At 44.2% G+C, this 26363-nt stretch overlaps 1 protein-coding gene across 1 annotated transcript; it reads left to right on the forward strand.

Moving 5' to 3' along the window:
- The first annotated feature begins 9752 nt into the window (after nt 1-9752).
- OXTR (oxytocin receptor) lies at nt 9753-24785 on the forward strand. The gene is made up of 3 exons (XM_039481665.1): nt 9753-9810; nt 10169-11437; nt 22853-24785. The coding sequence occupies exons 2-3, from the start codon at nt 10516-10518 to the stop codon at nt 23098-23100; spliced, it is 1170 nt and encodes a 389-aa protein (XP_039337599.1). The 5' UTR covers nt 9753-9810; nt 10169-10515; the 3' UTR covers nt 23101-24785.
- Nucleotides 24786-26363: the final 1578 nt, after the last annotated feature.

Genomic DNA, 26363 nt, shown 5'->3' on the forward strand with positions numbered 1-26363 from the left:
AGGCAAAACCATGTGAGTTAAGGATGATGTTTCAGATTTCAAATGGAATAGGATTTCTTTGAAGGAAGTCTTTTGAATCATGTAAAGCTATAAAACCGGTAAGGAGTCCGGTGGCACCTTAAAGATTAACAGATTTATTTAGGCACAAGCTTTCATGGGTAAAACCCCCCACTTCTTATTCACCTGATGTGAAAAAGTCTGAACTTCTCAAAGGCAGACGTTCAAAGTTAAAGCGAAGTTTCCCTGGATAAGAAAATAAATACTAATTTTCAAAAAGTTCTTGATATATGAAACTTGCTTGTCCATGTCTTTTTTCAGTTAAGAAATACTTGTTCCTATATTCAACCCAATCTGCCCTTCCTCTTTTATCTGTTTGCAAGCCAATGAGATTCTTCCTAATCTGTTTTTTCCAAAGCAGATGCTCCAATGATATATTTTCAAAAACAAAATCTGCTATTCCAACATAAAATCTATGCCCAATATGAATGAACAACCCTACAATAATGAGCTAGTATGTGTGTTGATAGAAAGAAAATCTTTGCTATGGAAATGGATTTACGTTTTATTCTTCCAGGATGTTATTTGGTTATTCTGTACCAAGAATATTGTCTATGAAATATGGGAAATTGGGCATCTACCTGGGGGCAGGTGATCCCATAATGTTATTACCAATACTTTTTAACCCATATCTTTTAAAATATATTTTAAATCTTTTAATACTTAAGCTCAATAGTGTTACTGCTTAGCTGAAAACGGAATGTAGGTTTATGCGATAATTTAAAATAAATATTTTGAACCAAATACTTCTATGTATTACTTATGTTACCAGGAATCCCTTAGCATAAATGCAATACATTTTTGCCAAATACATACTTATCTGTATAACAACCAGTGTATCTTCTGTAAAGTATATCAGGTAGGTAGGTAGTTAGATCTCCTTTCTATCTATGCACTTTGGGGCAGGGAGTCTTTGTGTTATGTGTTTGTGCCAGGTGCTGTACAATAGGGTATGTGACTGTGGCTCCTAGGTGCTACGATAATACAAATAAAAATAAGTCATATCTACCATTTGACACATAACAGCCATATAGACTTCTAGCAACAATAGCTAAATATTGATGAGTTTCTCTATAATTATTCTTTTTGCAGGGCCTTATTAAAAGCCCACTGAAGTCAGCTGGAGCTTGTCCATTTACTTGAATGGCCTTTGATTCAGCTCTATGAATTATTTTCATGGGGAGGTGTGTGCATTGGAGTGTGTGTGTGTGGACATATATTCCAATGTGGATGCTTAGCTTTTTGCAGACTCGCTGCAAAGGGAGGGATGTCGGGGTTAGGAAAAGATTCCAAGATAAAATAATTTCCCATGGAAAGCCAGCCAGAAAAAACATTTTGGCTTTCTGATGTCCTAGGTTGCAACCTCTGCTACTGCACATATACATATAAGGGAGCACATATACAACTATGGTTCCATCTATAAAGGAACTTGACTTGAAGTGCTAACTTTGCCAGGCCTGTTGTATCATGGGGACTACAAAATTGGGATTCAAGATGGTTATTAGAAAAAAAGATCGATTTAAGATCCAGCACTGAATTAAAATGGAATTAAATTTAGTTTTTTACTATTCTAAAATATGTCTTTGAAATAAAAATGTTTCCAACTTAATCAGAGAATTTTTAAAGCTGGAAGGAGCCCAAGATGAGTCATAAAATCCATTTATTCTGGCAAGATTCTTTTCTTAAAAATCTATTTTTTTAAAAGATTGAGTATCACTTGAGGTAAATAGGAGGATTGCCTGAGTAAGGACTGCAAGACTGGGATGTCCGTTGCAGGATTGGAATTGCACTTGCTTATGCCAGGCCAAAATTTGATTCAAGGTCCTAGGCAGAAAAGAGCACAATCAAACATCACTTTTGACTCAGTCTGTTAACAGTTAAATGTTGTTCAATGAGATGAGATGCCGTAAAGGGTGGGTGAGGATTTTTGTTATTTGCAGCAATGTCTTTTTCAGCAGAGAAAATAGAAAAAAAGCCACAATTAGATCATCCTTTAACTGTGTAGACTCTGCAATTCAGCAACTGTGACAATGCCAGAATCTAATAGCCAGTCTTAGCCGCAAATGCACTTGTTTCTTGGTAAATTTCAGTCTGCATGGACCCAATCTCTTGTATGATTAATTCTGAGCACTCACAATCTAGTTCTATCTACAAGTACCCAAGTCATTTTGACTGAGCTGATTTTTAATGAAACCTGCGTTACATTTCATACTCCATAACTCATGCCATAACTTTGATGTCCTAGCCGAACAGAATCAGCTGATGAAACTTTATATCTGCTTCTCAAGCATGTATGACGGTCCCTAATTTAAAAATCCCCAGAACTTGGATTCTTTTTAAATATTAACCAACGAACCCAAATCAAATCCGTTTGTTCTTCTATACCACGCATAACGTGGGACTGAGCAAATATGATTAAAAATAGCGTTTGGATTTCACCCAGCTCCAATTGTATTGTATTTACAGTTCAGGAGGGTAAACTCGCTAACAGATTCAATACCACCAGAAATAGTAGCTAAATGTGTTTTTCATGCACACCATGTAACAGGATCCTTTCCTTCGTGCCATTCCCTTTACTGTAGCTGGTCTCTGTTTCTGGCGTCAAGATTATTGGCGGAGTGGTGAAGGGCTGATGCCTTGACATGTGCCAGCTCAGTCTCCGAACAAGAAGAAATCCTATTAAATGAATTGTCTGTATGCTCTTGGTTTACATATTTCCCTCCCATCTTCATTTACTCAAAGCTAACGTTTATAGGCCCCCAGTGCAATTAATTATGATGGCAGCTGGCATTTATGGAGCGAGTTTATTTTGATTGAATTTAGTGGCTGTTAGAGTTGATTGGGAATTTTCCTTTGAAACAAAACTTAAAACTAAAAATGGGGGGCAGGGAGGGAGGGAAATCACAAAAATGTCTGTGATTTCCTGCTTCTTTATGCAACACGACGAAATCGCACACAGAAACAGCTTGTTAGATATACAGCACATACACATGCTAGACCTAGTTCCTTACATACTGCAGCTCCGACGTTTTCTGGTTATTTATAAAACCAGGGTGAGTGCCACTAGCAGATACTACCCTCTTCCAGCCCCCATTTTCTGGTCATTATTCAACTGCTACTTAAAGGTGCTGGATCAAGAGCAACAGCGGTGGTGTTTTCTCATGAACTGGTCTGAGGCAAACAAATAATTCACAGCTGGGTCACAGCTTTGGGATCTCTACAGACCTGCCTTGATTTTTCACATGATAAGAGTGAATATCTGGGGAAATGTCAGAAATGCAGAATCTGCCGGATTAGCATCCCCCAGCAGAATGATGGAAGCGCCATTACTTGGGACTTTTAAAACTGGGCTGGATAAAATGCTAAAAAATATGCTAGAGGAAACCATCCTGCATTGACTGGATGACTTGATGGGGCTTTTCCATCTTCTAATCTGAAGCACAGTATTTGTTATTAAAACAAAAGGTACAGAACTCTTTTTTTGCTTAAATAAATGCTTTCCCTCATTATACATCAGTCTGTGTTATTGACGTAAGACTAATTAATTGACACCTTTCCTAGAGGTGGAAAGGGGAAAAAATGTCCCTCAAATCCTGATCAGAAGGGACCATTGTGATCATCTAGTCTGATCTCTTGTATAGTGCAGGCCACAGAACCTCACCCACCCACTCCTGTAATAGACCCCTATCCCCTGGCTGACTTACTGAAGTCCTCAAATCATGATTTAAAGACTTCAAGTTACAGAGAATCTACTATTTACATGAGTTTAAATAGGGCAAGTGACCCATGCCCCACGCTGCCGAGGAAGGCGAACCCCTCCCTCCCACCCCAGAGTCTCTGTCAATCTGACCTGGGGGAAATTCCTTCCTGACCCCAACTATGGTGATCAGTTAGACCCTGAGCAGGTGGGAAAGACCCACCAGCCAGACACATGGGTTAGAATTCTCTGTAGTAACTCAGAGCCCTCCCTATTTAGTGACTCCTTGGCACAGCCAAGTGACCATGAAGCCACCTTAAACAGTCAGCTGAGGAGTCAGTGGGAGTGGTGGGAATCCCTTGGTGGCACTACTCACCCATTACAGATCCTGGCCAGGGAGTGTGACCAGGTGAAAGGGGGAAATCACAGTTGTGCAGACTATAGCTGTCAGCAACAATGCCCATCTCAGAGTTTAACAACAGAAGTCCTAGTACTGAATGTGACTTGTGCCTCCGTAAATTACAGGCCATGCACAATCTCTGTTATCTTTAAACTCTGAGCATCAAAAAGCATCTCTGTGCTCTGGCAATCCGTGGCTACTAAACAGGGTCTGATCCCAGGGCTGAGCTGCTGCAAAGGTTGGGATAAAACTACCTTCACACCACTTAGCAATGGATCCTGTGCCAAGTAGATCTTGGACGACTCTGAGAATTGGGAGCTTTGCATCCTCTTCCTGTTGGAAGGGGTGCACTGTGTTCTTGCTACTACCGAGAAGCGGAAAAGGGAAAAATAAACTTTCTCCTATTAATGCCAAGACTTGATGATGAGCGAACCTCCCATGTCTGGAAGCACAGTTGAGTAATAAGCACACAAAAGCTTAGATGCTGATTCAAACCATCTGAAACTTTTAGGGTCTGCAAAAAGCCTGGGATTTGCTGTAACTCTTGTGAGATGAGACTGCGGGGACCTACTTCTAGCTGGGTTGGAATGAGATCAGAATTCCTGGATGTATTTTGATACTTCCTGCTGAGCTAGTCTGGCTACCAATGCCCAGCAACAGAGAATTCCTTTGGCAAAGGGGAAATCTGCTTAGTGCAGGACGACTCCTCTACACGCAGGTGTAGGGGACATGCTAGAATCACGTGAGCACAGGGAGGGGCTCCATGATGCCAGTCCTCTATTGGCATAGGATCCATTAAGTGCAATGTACAGCTATAAGTTGTATTTTGGTTGAGGCTGGCCCTGGGAACCAGGGATCTGCAATCAACCCTTAACGGACCTCCTCACCCTCCTCTCTCAGCCAGGAGACAATCTTGATTGGTCTCCCCAGGCTGCAGAGCTGACTGGCTAAGAGGGCAAGTGACCTATTAAGGGTGCTGGGAAAGGGCAATAACCCAAATACCAACTCTGAATTTGGCTCCATGTGCATGCGGACGCCTGCCCTCATGTAGAGCTTCCCCCAAGTCAGTCCAAACCGCTGAGCTGGCTGGGGCTAGGGAAAAAGGTTAGACAATGTCATTCTCAAGCAGTGACGATGTTAAGGGCAAGGAGTCTGACTATGAAATATGAGTACGCCCCACCCTCCCCCCCCATCACACGAGGAATAAACCGTGCTGTGTTCTCAGCCCAGGGTTGAAGCTTTGCTCAGTGTTGGAGGTTTGAAAGCAGTGGAGGCGCACGGGTTGACCACGCACAGGAAGGAAGTAATTCTGCGTTGGTGGCACATGGTGTTGACAGGAACCTGGTTTACAGATCATGATAGTGCTACAGAGATTTCTCTTTTATTTTCATGCCTGAACTGTCACTGCTTGTTAAATCGAATGCAGTTATCCCCAGACTGCTCTGGCTCAAATGGGGTTATCGGATGATGTACAGAAGAGGTGAACCTCACATAATTAGGGATTTAACAGGTTCAAAAAACCCAGTGAGTACAAAGTAGCCATGAGACAGGCTCAGGTAGCAGAAATTCCACTGCGAAAAAGTTTGAGTGGTAGCCTGCTGATGTTAGCCCACCTTAACTGATTATTCTCATTAGAGTTAGTATGGCAACACCCATTTTTTCATGTCCTCTGTGTGTATATATCTACCTACTGTATTTTCCACTACATAAATCTGATGAAGTGGATTTTAGCCCACGAAAGCTTATGCTCAAATAAATGTGTTAGTCTCTAAGGTGGCACAAGTACTCCTGTTCTTTTTACTGTGAAAAAGATAATTACTGTCTGAACAGGGCTAACCGGAGGCATTGCCAAAATCCCTAGCCCTGAACATACTGAAAAGACACACATGGAGGGAGAAACACGCAATCCAGGTGCTAGCTTGGGTGCTGGCTGGATCTAATAAGCAGCAGTGCTTCATTCCATCCTGAAACTTTCCTGTATTACTGCTCTGAGATTAGATTCATGTCAGACTTTCCAGCAAGGGGATACTTTATTTGTTTTGACATTTATAAATAATGTGTGGCCATCACAGCCTCTGAGAGATAGTGTCTTCCAATGGATAGGACACCGGACTGGGCCTCAGCAGACCTGGGTTTTGTTCCTGGCGCTGCCACTATCTTGCTATGTGATCGTAGGGAAGTCACAGCCCTTCTCTGTGCCTCGGTTTCCCCTCCCACCTTTATGTCTTATATACTTAGAGAATAAGCTACTCAGGACAAGGACTCTCTCTTGCTATTGCTTTGTACAGTATCTAGCACAAAGAGCCATGGCTGTTAGGAGCATAGGAATTACCCAGTCTGGGGGTCCATCTGGTACAGTATCCTGTGTCCAGGGCTCTGGCCAGTACCAGCTGCTTCAGAGTCAGAAATCACTGAGTGGATAATTATGGACTAATCTGCCCACTGAAGCAGTTTCTTCCTTTCCCCTGTTAGCTAGAGGTGAAGTTGGTTTCTTTTTGTTTTATGTGCCTCTACTCTTTGTGGAATCTTCTTTAACATATTCCTTGCATAGGCTCTGACTCCGGGGGTGCTCCGGGGCTGGAGCACCCATGGACAAAAAATAGTTGGTGCTCAGTACCCACCAGCGGCCCCACTGATCTGCTCCTCCCCCTCCCCCCAGCACCTCCTGGTGATCAGCTGTTCAGCAGCATGCAGGAGGTGCTGGGTGCGGGGAGAGGGAGGACCGGGGGCAGGAAGAGATGGAGCAAAACAGGGTGGGAAGAGGCAGGGTGCGGTGGGGGTGGAGTCTGGGATGGAGCAGGGGGTCGAGCACCCCCAGGGAAATGAGAAAGTTGGCACCTCTAATTCCTTGTGTGAGCTCCCCATCTGGTTCCCTTTATGAATCTTCCCAGTTGTTGTTGTCTAATTCCAGCCCATCAGCTGACTGCAGTTTGGATTTATATAAGTGTTCTTAGATTTTGTACTAGGGAGGCCTGAGCTCATTACCTCTGTGATCAGCGCATTAACTTTTATTGGCTTGTAGATAACATCCGTCACTTGGTCACTTAATGACTTTTAAACACAGTTTTGTCTTCGAGCTGGTCCCTCCATTAATCTCAGCTGCTTACATGTGTATATCCTGGAGAATCCCAAAGCATGTTTGTGGGGGCCAGACCCTAATCTCAGGTACCTGGATGTAAATCTTGAGTGTCTCTATTGCCTCCATTATCATGGGGGCGGGAGGGGGGGTACTCAGCATCAGATGCTGGTCCTGTGTATCTATATATCAATTTATCTCACTTATATGATCCTCATCACCATAGAATCTGGGCTCCTAGTGTATAGTCCCTTCCATGACCTACATCCCATCACCAGCCAATGACTGCCAGCATTCTATATCATGCAATAATGCTAATGCAGCAAAACATGTGATGAAACCCTGGACCCACTGAAGTCAATGACAAAGGTCCCATTGACTTCAAGATTTCATCCAGTGTCACTTCTTCTTTGCAAAACTCTCCTGAAAAAGGAAGAACAGTGGAAAAAAGCATTGGGCGTGGTTCTCACAACACTCTCGTCCATGATGCCAGAGAGCTTATTGCATAAAGAGGAAGAACATAAGGGAAAAGCATGCCAAAGAAATAGCCCACTTAGAATTTCTACATCTCTCATGGACTTAAAGGCCCCCAAAATATTTTTTTTATACGATAACTACAAAATGTTTATTCCAGGTGCATTCTAAATAGAAATCGCCATGTTTTTATCAGGAAAAAGCAATCCCGTGGAATGAGTATTCCGTGTAATGAACAGTGCTTGGAGGGAAGAGGCTGTAGAAGTTAAAAGAAATGAGTGTCTAGATGAGTTTAGCAAGAAACTTTGACCAAGTGTCATTAACATTCACTTTGAGCCAAAGAACATCTTAGGTAGCTTTTACAAACTCCAGATCAGCAAAGGGAGTGAGGTTCCTGCATATCTTGGAGGATTTGGGCCTAAGGGACTGATTTTTAAAGATATTTAGGTGCCTAAAGATCTAGTGGGAGTTTCAAAAGCACCTGGGTAGTTAAATATCTTTAAAAATCTGGCCCTAATTTGCTGGAGGAAAAAACCCTCCATTCTGTGAAATATTCATACTGGGACAGAAGCTAGCAGTGGTGATGCCAGCAGACATTCAAAAAGAAAGTGTTCTTTCTTATTTTGTAGCAGCAAGTTATTAATCTAAAAGTCTTGCTTGAAAGGGTTCCAGTTTTTGATTTTTTTAATGTATTGTCAAATAGTCCACGCCTGAGTTCCATGTTTAAACTTGGTCTCTACCTCTTGTGGTTGCAGATCAGAGTAAATGAAAGAGACTCACAAACAGCCCATCTGGGAGCTGAACTGCAATCTGCTTCTAAACCAACTCTAAATCCCCCAGAGCTGGAGTGTACCCTCTAGCCCCATATTCAGTAAACAGTGTAGTTATGAAATGCATGTTTCATTAGTGTTTGACATTCGTTTATGTTGTCTGATTATCAACACAAAAGAGAATAATTAATCTGCAGCTCCAGCCTATGGTAACAGATGGGGTGCTTCTCAAAGGTTTCACCACAACCCTAATTTTTTACCTTAAGAAAACAACATCGCTTCACTTCCAGTTTTCCCCATATGCTTTTCACTGTTGCCAGCTATCCGGAGCAGTTCTGATGCCCAGTTAACAAAGACAGCCAGAGACAGAAACAAGAGTAAAGCAACAAAAACATTCAAGGCATCATTTGAAACAAACAGTTTAAAGCAGATAAATAAATAAAGTTACACACTGCAGCTGACTTGTGTTTAACCTGTAGCGTTATTTTTTGGGGCAACTCTGTTGCATGGATGCGATTTACATATCTGTAAAAGGAGGAGAACATGATTTACCTATGTCACAGGGGTGCTGCTTTGAGGATCAATCAATCCAGGGCTCTGTATAACAGGGAAAATGTTACGGCCAATGTTATTCATTATTTTAGTCAATCATTTACTTAAAACTGTTTTTACCCACTTATTTGGAAGACGGTGTGCCCAGGTATAATACATTCTGATGTGTTCCCCTGTGCTAAACAATTAAACACACCTGGGGGCACCGGGGAGTGGAAAATAATAAAATATTTCCCCGAGGAAATAACCTTATTTTGTAACAGATTAAAATGTAGCACAAGACAGAGCAACTATAACTAAAGAGGGAAATGTTAACATTTCCTTTAATGCCTTTGTTACCCCCATTGTAAATCCAGACTAACACCCTGAGCAGCTACTCCAGATTTATGCCAGTGTAACTGACGTCAGCATCCAGTTCCTAATTCTTTAAGCAATTCTTTAGACGAGCAGGTGAAGCAGCGGCCTCTTTCGCCACCTACGGGATAGAACTATAAATGCAGCAATTGTACAGTATGTAGATACCCCAGCAGCAGCATATTTTATCCATGATGAGTGACTCCTGAAGGACCGACTCCAGTCTCCTTTCCTCCTCCTCCGCTTCCCTGCTTTCTCACCTCCTGGATTCATTTGAGAGCAAAGTTGTAGAGCAGCCAGGCAGTCTCACAGTGGGGGATTCTCACCTGAACTCTTCTGAGCATGCAACTCCTCGGTCTTGTGTTTTAAGCAGAAAACAGCAACTTCAAGAAGGAAAGCTGGGAGCTGCCAAAGGAGGGAGCGGACGAAGGTAAGAAAGCACCTTTTTATTTTGATCTGTTACGTTATCAGTATTTTTGATTGGTCTACGTCCCCAGCTCTGCCTTGGGGCTTTTTCAGATGAAGATGGAAAAACTCACTGCAAGTGGGAGAGGGAAATCCAATGATTCCGTGTCCTACCCTCCTGGCTGGTTGTTGCTGTGAAGTGAATGAGGGGGAAATGACTGAGAGGTTCTTGAAATGTAGATTTCAGTAGGAAAAAAGCAATGCCCTGGGAAGGCCCTGCGGTGATTCTGAAGGGGATGGGGAGGGAGAGACATTGCTACTGAGATGGGACAGTGACGTTGGTTTGCTGTAATGCTCCCTCCCTTGCTTTGTTTCTGTTTGAGGGGGACACGCCAAGTGCCTTCGGAGGGGATGAGGTGGATTTGGATGCTAGGACTGTCTCTGCCTCAGGAGGACTGAGACTGGCTCCCCTTGGCTCATCCAGAAGGAAGAGAGGACAAGCTCCCAGGCCAGCGGTCACCACTACTGAAACCAACAGAGAGGGAAAGGAATCAAAACTTGGGAAGAGAAGAGAAAAGAAACAGGGGGAAGGGGAGTTCCAGAGGCGGGAGAGAAGAGCTGAAAACCATTAGGTCTCCTGCAAGGGGAGGCTGTAAAGGGGAGACACTGCACGGGAGACCCCCACCGAAACCCTTGTTGGTGCAAAGTGCTGCATGGGACGGGGCTGGCCATGGAGAAGTTGTCCCTGGAAGGGAACGACCTGTGGACTATCAACGGCTCACTGATCAACTCCAGCCTGAGCCTTGAGAACCGGACTTATGGGGTCAACAGCACCACTGATCCCCTGAAGAGGAATGAGGACATGGCCAAGGTGGAGGTGACGGTGCTCTGCCTCATCCTCTTCCTCGCTCTGACGGGCAACCTGTGCGTGCTGCTGGCCATCCGCACCACCCGGCACAAGCACTCCCGCATGTATTATTTCATGAAGCACCTGAGCATCGCTGACCTAGTGGTGGCCATTTTCCAGGTTCTGCCCCAACTCATCTGGGACATCACCTTCAGGTTCTATGGGCCGGATTTCCTCTGCCGGCTGGTCAAGTACCTGCAGGTGGTGGGGATGTTTGCTTCCACCTACATGCTCCTGCTGATGTCCCTCGACCGGTGCCTGGCCATCTGTCAGCCTCTGAGGTCATTGCACAGGAGGTCTGACCGGGTATCTGTCCTCCTCACCTGGCTGCTATGCCTGCTGGTCAGCATCCCCCAGATCCACATATTTTCCCTTCGGGACGTGGGCAATGGGGTGTATGACTGCTGGGCAGATTTCATCCAGCCCTGGGGAGCCAAAGCATATATCACCTGGATAACCCTGACTGTTTACATTATCCCTGTGCTGATGCTGAGCGTCTGCTATGGCTTGATCAGTTTCAAAATCTGGCAGAACGTGAAGCTAAAAACGGCCCATGAGAACAACGCGAACCTGTCCTGCAGCGGTGCGGCCCTCTCCAGGGTCAGCAGCATCAAGCTAATTTCTAAAGCCAAGATCCGGACAGTCAAAATGACCTTCATCATAGTCTTAGCTTTCGTAGTGTGCTGGACTCCTTTTTTCTTTGTGCAGATGTGGTCCGTGTGGGACAAGAATGCTCCCAAGGAAGGTAAAGTTCTCCCTCGTTTCATATATAGAAAATATATATTTGCATGTAATAGTTAGTGTTGGTGACTAATAATTAACACATCAGTTGGCTGCAAAACAACCATTCCAGATGTGATCGGGGTGGTAGAGAGATTTCAGTCTGAATCGAGGCTCATTAGGGTGCTGAAAGGAGAGAGACTGATGACTTGCATCTGATCCAAGGCATGCAGTTCTGACACTTCATTGGAGTCTCTCCTGGTTTTCTGGAGGCTAAGGAACCAAAATCAGCTCCTCTGGGTCTTGAACTGAAACCTGGACCTGGAAAACAGTTTCCCTCCCTGTTTGCCAAGGCAATTCTCATTTGCACACAATGTGCACTTCCCTCTTTTGTCTGTCAGCACGGCATAGCTATAGCAGCTTGAGCATGTCTGCTGAAATGGCACCCTGCAGGGTTGGGTGTGTCAGGGAGCCAGGCTGGGGACCTGGGGAGCCCTCCTGGTTAGGCACGTGGAACTTTTCTGGGGAAATTTCGTTTAGCTGAAGCGGAAGCATTTTGAGGAGATGCATTGGTTTGGATGATGTTTTTAGCAAGGAGACAGAGAGAGACTCTCTCGCACTTTATGGCCTGGTGATTAGGGCACTAATCAGAGACTCAGGTTCCAGTCTCAGCATCACCTGATTGATAATGATCTGAAAACTTCTGCTCTGAATCAGGCAGATGAGGGACTTGAAAATAGGTCTGCCACACCTTAGGCCAGGGCCTTAACCACCATTCTACCCCCTTCCTAAACAGGAAAGCTGCGGTTTCAGTGCAAAGCCGGATGTTCCAACCCAAATCTGTTTTTGCAAACAAAAAATTTGAGAGGTTTGGTTGTCATTCCAATGTGGAACAAATGTACAAACCTCGGAATTTGCTGCAAAACAGAATATTCGTCCCCGGCTCACCTGTACTGGGCATCTTCTTCGTAGTGTAAATTCAAGGTCATCTACAGGAGTCAAGCTTCATTAATAATAATGCCTAGAGATGGCTTCCCCATTAATTTCTGCCGTGCTTTGCAGGCATATACTTCCGAGTGCTGGGTTTTTAAAAATATCAGGTACTGGCCATGAATAATGTTCAATGTATCAACAGCACAGAGCATCGACTCTCTGTGGCAGGGGAATTGGGGGTGAGAGACTCTGAAACCAGCTGATTTGATATCTCATTCTCACATTCCCCAGCATCTTCTCTTCCCTTTCAATGCCCCTTTCTTCTCTCTCCTCTCCTCTCCTCTCTGTTCTTTTTTGCTTTCCTTCCTCCTTTTCTTCCCTCCGCTCCTTTTCTCTCTTCTCTCCATTCTCTACACGCACTGCGATGCTCTTTGATGCTGGCTGGAAGTAGCACGTTTCCCTTAATGTTCCAGTGATTTATTAGTTAGTTGGAACGAAAACATTTTGGAAAGGGGCGAAGTGCCATTTTTCATTCAGGAATGCTGCAGTAGCTAAGGCTGATAACAGGCAGTAAAATCCATTACAACCCCCTATTTTCCCAGTACTTTCGAAAGCACTTTCCCCTTCAGGCTGACGCTTTCTATTCTCACTCTGTGCTCTGAATCGGAGTCGGAAAGTTTGAGGAAAATCCTTTCAGTCCTTTTTTGAGGTAGGGGAGAGGGAAAGAAATATATCTTGGGAACGGCAGTTTTTAAACAGATCAACAGAAACTTGGCCCAGCCAGAGGCCTCACTGAGGGCTAGCACCTTTGCTTGGTTTGGGGGTGTAAAATAAACATGATGGAAAAATAACTGCTAAGTGGACACACTAAGGCTACTGGAGACAGCCTGTTCCTCAGCAGCTGACTTCACAGCTGCCTGTAGGGCAATGCAGCTCCTGCCTTCACACAAGATGCTCCTCTCCCTCCTTTGGGCAAGCTCCTTTCAATGATAAATTACTTTGCATAAAAGCTGAACCCCCCCCGTGGGAGATTTTTACATGTCCCCAGTAAATCTGAAACAGGGGCTGTGCCTCAATGTATGTATCTGCAGTTCTTTAGTCTTCTCTCTACTCTCCTTGTTGCTGGTGCAGGGATTATCCCATGGGAACTTTGTCCTGGCCAGCTGCTCACCACATTTGTCTTGGTTGTTCACACTGGTAATTGCATCTGCTTTATAGATGTCTAGGGAGATAAGAAGGGTCCTTATTTTAAACATCTGCTAAGAAGGGCTTGCTAATGATGCCCTCGCAAACATAACTCTCTGTCGCGCAGTTGAGCTCCCTTTCAGAACAGGATAGAATTGTAGATTGGGACTCAAATTCAGAACCGATGATTGCTTTCCGGGCCTGCATGTTTGTGCCACACGTTCTCATTTACTCTGTCAAATGATCGGTACTGTGGTGCTTTACCTAAGGAGAAGCAGACTTTGAAGGCAGAGCATGTTAATAACTCATCGGGCGTGGGAGCCAGGTGTTTTGTCTACAGCAAAGGATGTTATTTTAGCAAGAGTATCCAGTATATAATAAAAAGAACAGGAGTACTTGTGGCACCTTAGAGACTAACAAATTTATTTCAGCATGAGCTTTCATGAGCTACAGCTCACTTCTTCGGATGCATAGAATGGAACACACAGACAGGAGATATTTATACATACTGGTTTTTGAATGTTATGATTCCTGATGTCAGATTTGTGTCCATTTATTCTTTTGCATAGAGACTGTCCGGTTTGGCCAATGTACATGGCAGAGGGGCATTGCTGACACATGATGGCATCTATCACGTTGGTAGATGTGCAGGTGAACGAGTCCCTGATGGCGTGGCTGATGTGATTAGGTCCTATGATGGTGTCACTTGAATAGATATGTGGACAGAGTTGGCATCAGGCTTTGTTGCAAGGATAGGTTCCTGGGTTAGTGTTTATGTTGTATGGTGTGTGGTTGCTGGTATTTGCTTCAGGTTGGGAGGCTGTCTGTAAGCGAGGACTGGCCTGTCTCCCAAGATCTGTGAGAGTGAGGGATCATCTTTAATCTACAACCTATCCTTAAAGATGATCTGACATCAGGAATCATAACATTCAAAAACCAGTGGGAGAACACTTCAACCTCTCTAACCACTCAGTGACAGACTTGAAGGTGGCAATTTTGCAACAAAAAAACTTCAAAAAGAGAGACTGCTGAACTCAAATTAATATGCAAATTAGATACAATTAACTTGGGTTTAAACAGAGACTGGGAATGGTTGGGTCATTACACTAATTTAATCTATTTCCCTATGTTAAGTTCTCCTCACACCTTCTATGGGTCATCTCAATTATCACTTCAAAAGATTTTTTTTGCTCCAGCTGATGATAGCTCATCTCAATTGATTAGACTCTTCCTGTTGGTATGCATACTTCCACCGTTCCATGTTCTCTGTATGTATAAATATCTCCTGTCTGTGTGTTCCATTCTATGCATCCGAAGAAGTGAGCTGTAGCTCACGAAAGCTCATGCTGAAATAAATTTGTTAGTCTCTAAGGTGCCACAAGTACTCCTGTTCTTTTTGCGGATACAAACTAACACGGCTGCTACTCTGAAACCTGTCAGTATATAATAGGATCTAATGGCACAGGAGGAAAACCTCTTGTGAGTTATATTAGGAACAGTGAATGGTGGTAACACTTAACAGTGTCAATAGTGTGTATTGAACCTTTGACTTCCTTTTCCAAAGTGCACGTTTCCACCACTTGAGCTAAAGGACTAACTAATTCCCTTAGCTAGCAGCAGTAGTAGGCTCTTAGCCTTGATGAGGGGCAGTAACTCAAGGGGGACACAGCACCCAGCACACACAACTGATTTTTTACTAGCAGTCTGGGATCCTATAACCCTTTGAACCCAGTGGATATAACGTTTCCACCACTAAGCAAGCACCCTGCCTCGCTTTTCACTCTGCTTTCTCCCTTAAACAAAACAAGACCCCTGTGAACTCTCTGCCAAGTCCCAGCAGTTGAAACAGCACTGCTGGGTGGGTAGAGTGCCTCATGCTTGCAGCCTACTTTGTTGCAGTGCTGGTGCCGTCTCTCTATAGAGAACTTCTGGGGTACTTCTTAGCCACTAGTCTTGGCTCCTGATTCATGCCCCTTCCCCCTGCTCCTGCTGCTTCTAAATCAGATAAAGCAGTTTGGAAAGTCAGCAAAGGGGAATGGTGGGGGGCATAGCAGGAGCGGAAAGTAGAGGTAAGGCTTTCACCGGGTGATGGTGGTGGGGTGAGACAGGCTCAGCAAACCCAACACATGCTCACCTCCAACTGATTCAAAAAATCTACCTGCTCCCTCGCCTAGTGCCCACTAGTGGTTTCCCCCAGGTCCTTGGAAATTACCCAGATTCTAGCTCAGGGATCGGCAACCTTTGGCACGCGGCCCATCAGGGAAATCCGCTGGCAGGCCGGGATGTTTGTTTACCTTCAGTGTCCCCAGGTTCGGCTGCTCACAGCTCCCACTGGTGCAGTTCACCGTCCCAGGCCAATGGGAACTGCGGGAAGTGGCAGCCAGCATGTCCCTTGGCCCGTGCTGCTCCTTGCAGCCCCCATTGGCCTGGAATGGCGAGCCATGGCCAGTGGGAGCTGTGATCGGCCGAACCTGCGGATGCTGCAAGTAAACAAACCATCCCAGCCGGCCAGCGGATTTCCTTGACCGGCTGCATGCCAAAGGCTCCCGATCCCTGTTCTAGCTGATATCTCTTTGAGAATGAATTAGGCTCCAAAGGGTTCAGTGTCTGTTTTGCCATATGTTTTGCCTCTGCAGGTTTGTGTGGGTGTGCACTGTTTTCTGGATTTCTGTTTCTTTGCACAAAGGAGTGTATCTCGTTGGAAGGAAGGATTCAAGAGATGTGTGCAAAGAGGTGTAACAATCAATCGAAATGTAACTGCACTGTGTGCCATTGCGCAATGTCCCTGGGTTTCTTGGGCATAATAGTAAAAGAAAGGGAATGAGTCACAAATAGCTGGCATGGTTTACATGATGTGCACAAATTGCAGAAGTCAACAAACAGCAAACAAAGCCCTCTGCTTGAACACACAATTATTAGGGGGCCAGATGTTTGGGAGGAAGGAAACATGTTTTCAAAGGCTGCATGATGCGCTGTTTCTTAATGAACAAAATGTTTATCAGCCACCATGTGGAAAGCCATCATCATGGGATCTGGAACAGGCCACAAACAAATGAATAGCAAATGGTTTTCCAAATTAGTCCTAAATTGTCCCCCTGCAAATTGATTCCAGGGCTCCAGAACCTGCCGTGTTCGAAAAGTCTGTCTGAGAAATTATCAAACAGATAATGAGTTATTGGTCTTGGAAGAGGAAAAAATCCTCAGCTGCTTCTCTGAGTGTGTTTGCACCGTATCTAAACAGTGAGGGAGTATGCAATGTTACCCTAAATTGATGTAAGCTAGTCACTGTCACCTTCTAGTGTTTCCCCTTAATGCCTCTCTATGGACGCGGAAGCGTACTTTTAATTTTGTCATGGAAGCAAAACATTTCTGTGTCATATTTGCATGATGCTGAAACCTATTGCGATGAGCAGGCTGCCTCGTATGGAGTTATATTGCCACCTGTAGGACGTGACCAGATTACTTTGTTTAGAAACTTGTCCAGTGGATATGTTAATTGCATGTTCTTGATAAATAAGATCCAGCTATAATGCACAGGGTCAAAATCTCTGCCTTTGTACTCCAGAGGAAAATTGGAGAACCTTTTCCTCTAAAATCAGATTTTCCTTTTAGGTATTTAGCCTAGGTTTACATAGCAGTTCTCCTATGTAAACCTAGGCTAAATACTTTATCAATTATTATTATTATTAATAATTATTTGTGTTGCGTTAGCACCTTGGAGCCCCAGTCCTGAACCAGGACACCATTGTGCTAGGCATTATATAAACACAGAAAAAAGAGAGAGTGCCCGCCCCAAGGAGTTTACAGTCTAAGGCAAGAGTTTAGAATTTTCTTTTACTTTTCAGGGGTCTCTATCGCTAACTCAGCTGACTTCCCTTTACACTGAATTAAACAAACAGCACTCTTCCCTCCAGCACCTTGCTGATAATTTGACAGCGTAAATAGGAATGAGTGACCCCAGTATCAAAGCAATCTGTTTGGCTCCTCTGCAACTACTGTGTGTGCTATGCTTTACTGCGTGTACTATGCTTTGCATTGTGTCTTATTGCATTCGTCATGGGGCTTAAAAGAGGCCTGAGCCTGCGTCACTTGAACAGACCCAACTCCCTATGATGTGGAAGTTTGGAGCGTGTAAGGAATGAAAGACTGGGCCCTCAAGAAAGAATTTAAAAGGTCCTTTGCTAGTTTACTACATTACTAATTTGGGATCTGATCTTGCAAACTTTTAGGTACATGAAACACGATCCACACATGAGGAATCCTATTGACTTCATTTTAAAAAAGAAGTGAAATAAGGATGTTCTCGAAATACACCCCCCCACCTCCCCACACACGTACATACATCTGTTGCCTGACTCATATTATTTACTAACTTTACAGCACGGGAACATGCGCTCCCCTCCTTGCTATATTTTTCTGTGATTTGCATTACCTAGTGTTACGACACCCCGCTCCACTCAGACCGCAGCTTCGAGTCCTTTTTCATGGTTGCATCTTCCTCCTGGGAATCCCACTGGCTAGAAATATTTTTCAGGGAATTTCCAAAAGCAGTTATATGTATGTTTAAAATATTCATCCATTTTAATCTCTTGTGTTCACACCAGATAGTGTAATTTTTAAACGTTTCATCGGCTTGTGTGATGTGTCCTACGTCTTAACCTATGTTTAAATGGAGCTGTAGTAAAAAGTAAGCAAACACTTCAACATCTGAGCAACTTGATACTCCAGAAACGTGTCACCATTTCAGGGGGCGTTAGATCTTGGGGGATTAGCCTGGCCCTTTTCAGAGAGAGAGAATTGGCCCAGCTGGGAAAACATTAATTTCCCCACTGTTCAGGGAGGAGATCTGGGTATGAGAGATTTGATCTAGGTCCAACACAGTTCTTCTTGCTCCAGGCCCTTAAGAAAATGCCTGTTTCATGCCACTTGCCTCCTTATATGATGGGCCAGGGTTTTGTGTTGTACCTGAAAGACAGGACCCATAGCAGCGGCTTCGTGCCCTCACCCATGCTGCTGATTGCTCAACATCATTCTCAGTTGCGGGAGCACTGGGTCAGCTGTGAGTGAGAGAGAACAAGGCAACTACAGACCCACCAACATTTCTTGCCATACATGCAGATCTGTCATCTAAGTACTGGCTAGGCCCAGCCCCACTTAGCTTGGGAGAGCTACTAAGTTAATTGAAATAAGCAATGGAATAGATCCATAGAGATCTCATCCACTCGCTGACTAGACTGTACCCTACAGTTAGTAATCATAATGAATACCTACTTCTTACATAGCACTTTTCATCAGTAGATCTCAAAGTGGTTTACAAAGGAGGCAAATATCATAATCCTCATTTTATAGATGGGGAAACCGAGGCATGGAGCGGTGAAGTGACTTGCCCAAGGTCACTTAGCAGTCCAGTAGCAGAGCTGGACCCAGGTCTCCTGAGTCTCAATGCTGTGCTCTATTGACTGGACGATTAAAACTTCCCAATTCTCCTTTGTCTATTTCAGTTTGAAGTGTGAGCACTGTCCCAGCTCAGACAGCTGCCGTCAGTCCATTGTGGAGAACTTTTTCCTACATTGCCCAGAACAAACAATTCATAACACTTTGGAATTTTGCAGCCATTTTCATGACGCGAACATTTTCTGTTCTGGCAGCAGATGTTGCCTTTTGTTGATGCTGGAATCGGTCTGGGTAAATGTATGTTGGTGTTATACCACGGCAGATCAGAACAGACAGCATGTGGATCAGTGTATGTCAGGGGTCGGCAACCTTTCGGGAGTGCTGTGCCGAGTCTTCATTTATTCACGCTAATTTAAGGTTTCGCATGCCAGTCATACATTTTAACATTTTAGAAGGTCTCTTTCTATAAGTCTATAATATATAACTAAACTATTGTTTTATGTAAAGTAAATAAGGTTTTTAAAATGTTTAAGAATTTTCATTTAAAATTAAATTAAAATGCAGAGCCCCCGGGACTGGTGGCCAGGACCCAGGTAGTGTGAGTGCTGCTGAAAATCCTTCTGAAAGCGCATTTGTAGCTTAGGTCTCCTGATATTCATTTGCCAGAGGGACCTTTTTATCACTTAGTCTATTCATTCATTTATAAGAGATTCACAGCTCTCTCAATACCTACTATGCAGAGCTGGTCAACATTTTTTTTACGATACATTTTTTGTTGTTGTTAAAAAACGGGGTTGCTATGGTGATGAAATTTCTTGCCAAAAATGTCATGGCTGACAAACCTTTTCGTTGTTGGATTAAAATTTGAAACAAAATATTTTGAACATTTTTCCCGCCAAATTTTCTTTCGTTTAGAATGGTGAGAAATGTTCCCATTTCCCCCCTACTTCCAGTAACCAACAGGAAAAAGAAAGTTTTCCCTCCACTCCTCCCTTTGTATTACTTTTTTCCTCAAAGAAAGGGGGGGAATAAAAAAGTGAGAAATGGGGATAAAGGAACCAAAAATTCAATATGAAAATTTTCATTTAAAATGTCCTGTGGCACCTTATAGACTAACAGACATGGATGCTGATCAGGTGGTTCCTCAGTTTCTTTGACAGAGTATGGCATAATCTCTCACTGTGGTCTGTGTAGTATGTAGATAGCAGTGGATTTTTCACCTTCAGTCCATTTGGTATGATGTCCATCCGCTTGCATTTGGAAAGGAAGACGATATCTGTCTGTACTTGTGCAAGTTTCTTCATGAGGTTGATGGATTTCCACTCCATACGGCTAAATGCAGTGCCTTGCATGGTGTCAAGTATCAGAGGGGTAGCTGTGTTAGTCTGGATCTGTAAAAGCAGCAAAGAGTCCTGTGGCACCTTCTAGACTAACAGACGAGAATGTTAGTCTATAAGGTGCCACAGGACTCTTTGCTGCTTTTACAGATCCAGACTAACACGGCTACCCCTCTGATACTTCATTTAAAATATTTTCCATGGAGAAATGGAAAAAACTTGTGAAAACTTTGGAATGAAACCAAACCTCCTCGGTTTTCAACAGCTTTTTGAGAACACATCTCCCCAAAACTTTTGACCAGCTCTACTATTGGGAGTGGAAGGTGCTCAGGTCCTCACAGTATTAGGCCCCCCTCTTTAGCTAGTTTTTTTCTTAAAATCTCCATTTCTGTTTGGTGTTTCCTTTACAAAAAGTGGAGCCTGCCCCAACCTTGTTGCTAATCTAGGACAAAAGCCAGGGAGTGAATGAGCAAGGAGACTGAATTACTGTGCAGTCCCATATTCAGGCCCTGGGCTGGGCAGTAGATTTCATCCCTCATGCACATGCGCGTCATCTGCTTGGGCTTTGTTGATCTTATCCAAGGACTTCCACTGACTTCACTTCACTGGGCATTGGATGAGACCCCATAAGGGTTAAATGACTTTCAGCCACAGTAGGGTCTCATCTTTCTCAAGGTAAATCCCACAGGGATGTAGCTTCCTTGCAGATCCAGTGTCACCCAGATCAATCTATAGCTATGTCCTGAAGACTGTCTGGCTGGCTGCTCAGTGACCAGGAGCACTCCTCCCCTTCCCCTGAAGTCCCATCCTCATCCTGCCTCTTACCCAAGACCCCGCCCCCCCTTGCTCTATGTCCCTGTCCTCCGTCACTCACCTTTAAGGCAGGTAAAAAATGGTGGGGCCATGGCCTGCTGACCCACCCTGTTCTGGCGCTCCGTCTGCGACTGGTGATTTTATTGATCCCTGACCATGTAGCAGCATTCCTTGGTAAACATGCTTTGTAAGTCATGCTGAGGAAGACTGAAGAGTGGTGTATTGACATTTTTACTCTCATCATCATCGTCAGCTGCTCCATATTAAGTGGCAGGGCAAGATCAGCAATGAGGATATTCGTAGCCGAACCCACTGACTGCCTCCATTGGCACTGATTCGGTTTCAGTGGCTTTCTTGGTATGGGCATATAATTAGGATGGAAGACCAACGAATTATGCAAGCAACTGTAGATAACTAATAGCAACATGCCTATGCGTGAACCCCATTTAAAAAATAATTGTCAAAGCGTTCTCTCCCCCTCACCTTCCCTGCCCTGCCCCAAAACTGCACTCTTGAACTGGCAGACTTCACTCAGCTTGTGTTTTCAATGTGCAAACCGCACCTATGGGGTGGAAAACCATGTATTCTGTGTGCTTGCAATACTGACAATCAGTCAGATGCATATAGGTCTGGTACAATGCCATCTGCATCCACTTCCCCTCCTCCCCCCTGCCCCGATTTAACTGTTCATTGAAGAAGCGTGGTTATGCAATTAGATGTCATTACATAAAGTTGAAATAACCATAATTTCCAATGGAAAAGTTTTGAGTATGAAAATGTTCAATTAAATGTCAAAGAAAAAGGACAGATTCTTCCCACTCTAAAAGAGACTCGCTCTAATTAGGTGGCTTGAATGTGAGCAAATGCTGTCTATGGATGGCCTTGATGATCTAGAAATGCAATCTAGGCCTTTTCAGGCTACAGCCTGAACACACAAAATGACTGGTAATTTCTATTTTGGCTAGTAGGGAAAAAGATAGGTAGAAGGATGGAAAAGCAAGGAAGCGGCTATCTCTTTGATATGACAACTTCTTTAGAGCTTATTCACTTCCTAATCAGACAATGGCAAGTGGGTATCAGGCTGCTGAGTAGTGGGGTATCTCAGCTTTTCAGCATAACACAAAATAAGGACCAAGAAATTCACTGAGATGGGGAAAAATGGCTTCTACCCTGGGGAAGACTTAAAAACAATGTGTCTTAAACATAAATTGATTTATTTTCCCCATATTTTTTCACAATTTCTTTTTTGCCACTTGCAGCAATCGAGCTATTTTTGCTCAAAGGGACATAGTTTGTTCTGCACTGGACTATGGAAGAGTTTGGGGGGAAATTCCATTGGTTTGTCATAGTAGCATTAAATCAGCGAGACCTGGGCCCACAAATTTGTGTGTTGATCAACTGGTGACATGGGAATCAGGCCAGGATGTTGGGGAGGATGTAGGTGGATTCTGGGATCAGGATCTCCAAAAGCCACTAGGAGGGTGGTGAAGCACTGGAATGGGTTACCTAGGGAGGTGGTGGAATCTCCATCCTTGGAGGTTTTTAAGGTCAGGCTTGACAAAGCCTTGGCTGGGATGATTTAGTTGGGTTTGGTCCTGCTTTGAGCAGGGGGTTGGACTAGATGACCTCCTGAGATCCCTTCCAACCCTAATATTCTATGATTCTATGAAAAGCCACAATTTCTTCTCATTGGACGTGCCCAGGTTTTCTTGCCAATGCCTAAAGATCACTGAATGGCACTTTCACGTTGTTTTCCTGCTATGCTTTCTACCTTGCAGCATCCCCATTTATCATCGCCATGCTCCTAGCAAGTTTAAACAGCTGTTGCAACCCGTGGATCTACATGCTTTTCACGGGCCATCTCTTCCACGACCTTATACACCGGTTCCTCTGCTGCTCCACACACTATTTAAAAGCCAGGCAAGGATGTGACCTGAGCGTCAGCAAAAAAAGCAACTCCTCCACATTTGTCCTGAGTTGCAAGAGCTCGAGTCAGAAGAGCGTCATTCAGCCTTCCACAGCCTGAGAACTGCCCCAGCGCTCCATGGACTGCATTACTACTTCACTTTGACCATCTTTAATACGTATTTGTAAAAAAGCTGTGATTCAGAATATGGTGGGGAGGGATTTATATATGTGTGTGTATATATATATATATATGTGTGTGTGTGTATGTGTGTTGAATTCTTTATTTAACTGAGGCAGGAATAAGAAAAGAACTGCTGTAGTCAAAAGCACAGTTCGGAATGGATAGCTTAATGGAGTTCAATTCAACGGACCAGATCCTGAATCCTTTACTCGTTCAAATCAATGGAGGTTTTGCATAACGACTGAATAATAACTGAGGGACTTGTCCTGAAAGCTGAGTAGACTTACTGAAGCTGATGAGCCAAATTCTAACCTGGTGTAAGTGACTTTAAGGAGTTGCACCACAGGGATGACACTGAGTAAAAGCAACCTGGGCTGTCCTGACTCAAGTAAGAAAGTATTACTCATGGAAACAGTTTCACTGATTTCTGTTTGGCTCCAGGTTTGTTTAAGGCCTTCAAATATGTCCTTATTCAGCAATAATGCTCCATTGGCATCAAGCGAGTTTTGACTGAGTAAGTTTCAGGATCAGGGCCAAAATCCTATGTATGCACATGATTAACTTGAAGCACGTGAGTAAGTCCCATTGGCTTCAGAGGGACCATGCACGTGGTTCAGTTTAAGGATGTGCATAAATGCCTATGAGATCAGGGTGCTGGTACAGTAACATGTATGCTGATTGTGTTCAAAAGCTTTAGTTAAGGAAAATACTTGGGGTGAACTTCTGGCTCCATTAAAGTCAATGACAAAACTTCAGCGGGGGCCAGGCTTTCACTTTCTGGTTTATGAAGTATTATACCAGTACAATTTTCTTGCCATGTAATTCACGCAATCTTGGTTATGGCAGGGAGTATTTGTTAAAAGATTGGGGTTTTTTTTGTAAATTAAATTTTATAAATTCAACTTGAAGAAAAGAGGGGAGCAGTGGGGGGGGGGAAGCATATGAAGGAAACCTGGTTGGAAAAAAATGCTTCATGCACAAAATACAAGTATATCTAGATTGTATGGAATGCTTTTGTTTCTAGACTAACACACCAAACATTTATGACCTGTACAACATTGTATTATGTAAACATAAAGCTAGCACCACTGTGGTACCGCTTTGGAAAAATGCAAATAGTTAGGGCACGATCCTGTTCCCAGTGAAGTCAGTGTGAATTTCCCCACTGAATTCAATGGCAGCAAGATGAGGCCATGCCGGGCTCAGGGGGAAACTCTTTGCTCATGTTCATCGTCCTTTCTCACACAAGTAGTTCCAAAATCAATGGGACACCATGCATGAGTTATGACTGCACATGAAGGAGGGGCTGAGGGATTTGATTGTATTTTTGCAATGGCTATAAATACTGCATATTTATCAATTTTGCTGTTTCATTATCAACCGATCCATTTTCAGCTTTTAGTTCTACAGATTTTGTTTTGGTCTTCAGGCCGTTTTTTAAAATAGTGGCTTGGGACTGACTTTTAAGCATCGTGTCACTCATTGGTTCAACTTGGAGCTTAAATCCCAGCTTGTTCTCATGCACTAAAGCAGTGGAACAGTGGAGTTCTGCACTTTCTCCATCCTCTATCCATTTAAACTCAAGGAAAATGAGAAATGTGTAGATTTTCCCCTTTCTGCACTCCCCAAGGAAAGGACTGTACTTTTATTTTAATGATTTAATCGTGATCATGGAAAAAAATCTACAGCTAGAAATACAGGATCTCATTCATCACTGTTTACTCTTGTTTTATGCTAGTCGTCTCCACTGATTTCAGTAGAGTCAGGCCTGTTGAGAGTAACTTGGGACCCTGGTACATCATGTGTGCTGCTCCCTGCTCCCATTTCACCTCAGTTACAGATGCTTTAGGGGCCCCCTCAGCTGGGGGCCCGGGTGCATTTGTCTCTCTTCCCCTCCATCAGCCCTGAGTGGAGTTCCGGTGGTGTAAAGCAGAAGTAGCAAAGGTGACAGTAGGCCGGTCCGGCGTACCGGTAAGAAGTGGCTGGCGGTACCGGCTTGTACGCAGCTGACGTTAAAGCGCTTTAACATCGTTGCCCCTTCCCCGCCCCACCCATCGGCAGCCCTGCCAGTAGGGATCCTCCCGGCAGGACCGCGGCTGACAGGGCAGGGAGGGAGGGGGGCAAAAGGGGCAGCTGCCACGGGGCCAGTGATTTAAAAGGGCCTGGGGCCCCGGCTGCCACCACTGCTACCACAGCAGTGGCTGGAGCCCCGGGCCTTTTAAATCACAGCTGAAGCCCCGGGAAGCGGAGGCCAGGCAGTGCAGATGGGCTGGCTGGGGGAGGCTGACCCATAGCCCTGCCCCTTCTGCCCAAGGCCCTACCCCTTTGCAGGGCCCAGACCCAGGTCCCCGTACCGGTAAGTGCTGAATGTTACTTTCACCCCAGCATAGCTGTGACTCAGTCCGACAGCTGAGCCCCAGGCTAGTCCTGCAATCTTAGCATGCACACAACTCCAGTGGGACGATGTCCAATCTTGCATTGTTCTATCACGCACAACTCCCACCGCGTCGAAGCGTGCACGGCCTGACAGAGTGGGATTCTGATTTAGTTCATTGCAAGATTTCAAAGCACATATTTCCTATTCAGACTAGAGGAAGGACAAACCCCAAACCCGAAATCGAATCTTTCCCAAATGTTTGGAAAATTCAGAACCTTATTTATAAAATAGGCCCAATCAAAATCCTAAATCCCACCCACACATGCCCTCATGTCTCAGGATTATTTAGATTGAGCTTTTTGGCTTGGACCTGTCTCTACAAATTGCCCATGATGCTGCCTTTTTGTAGACAACATAGTAGACCTGATTCTCCTCTGGGCCCCATTTGCATCTGGGCAAATTGGGTGTTAATACAACAGCCCAGGGGTCGGCAACCTTTCGGAAGTGGTGTGCCGAGTTTTCATTTATTCACTCTGATTTAAGGTTTGTCGTGCCAGTCATACATTTGAACGTTTTTAGAAGGTATCTTTCTATAAGTCTATAATATACTGGTATAACTAAACTATTGTTGTATGTAAAGTAAATAAGATTTTTAAAATGTTTAAGAAGCTTAATTTAAAATTAAATTAAAATGCAGAGCCCCCTGGACCGGTGGCCAGGACCTGGGCAGTGTGAGTCCCACTGAAAATCAGCTCACATGCCACCTTCAGCACACATGCCATAGGTTGCCTACCCCTGCATTAGCCAATTATGGTCATAAATT

Source organism: Mauremys reevesii, linkage group 7 (assembly GCF_016161935.1).
Source record: "Mauremys reevesii isolate NIE-2019 linkage group 7, ASM1616193v1, whole genome shotgun sequence".
Taxonomy (NCBI): Eukaryota; Metazoa; Chordata; order Testudines; family Geoemydidae; genus Mauremys; species Mauremys reevesii.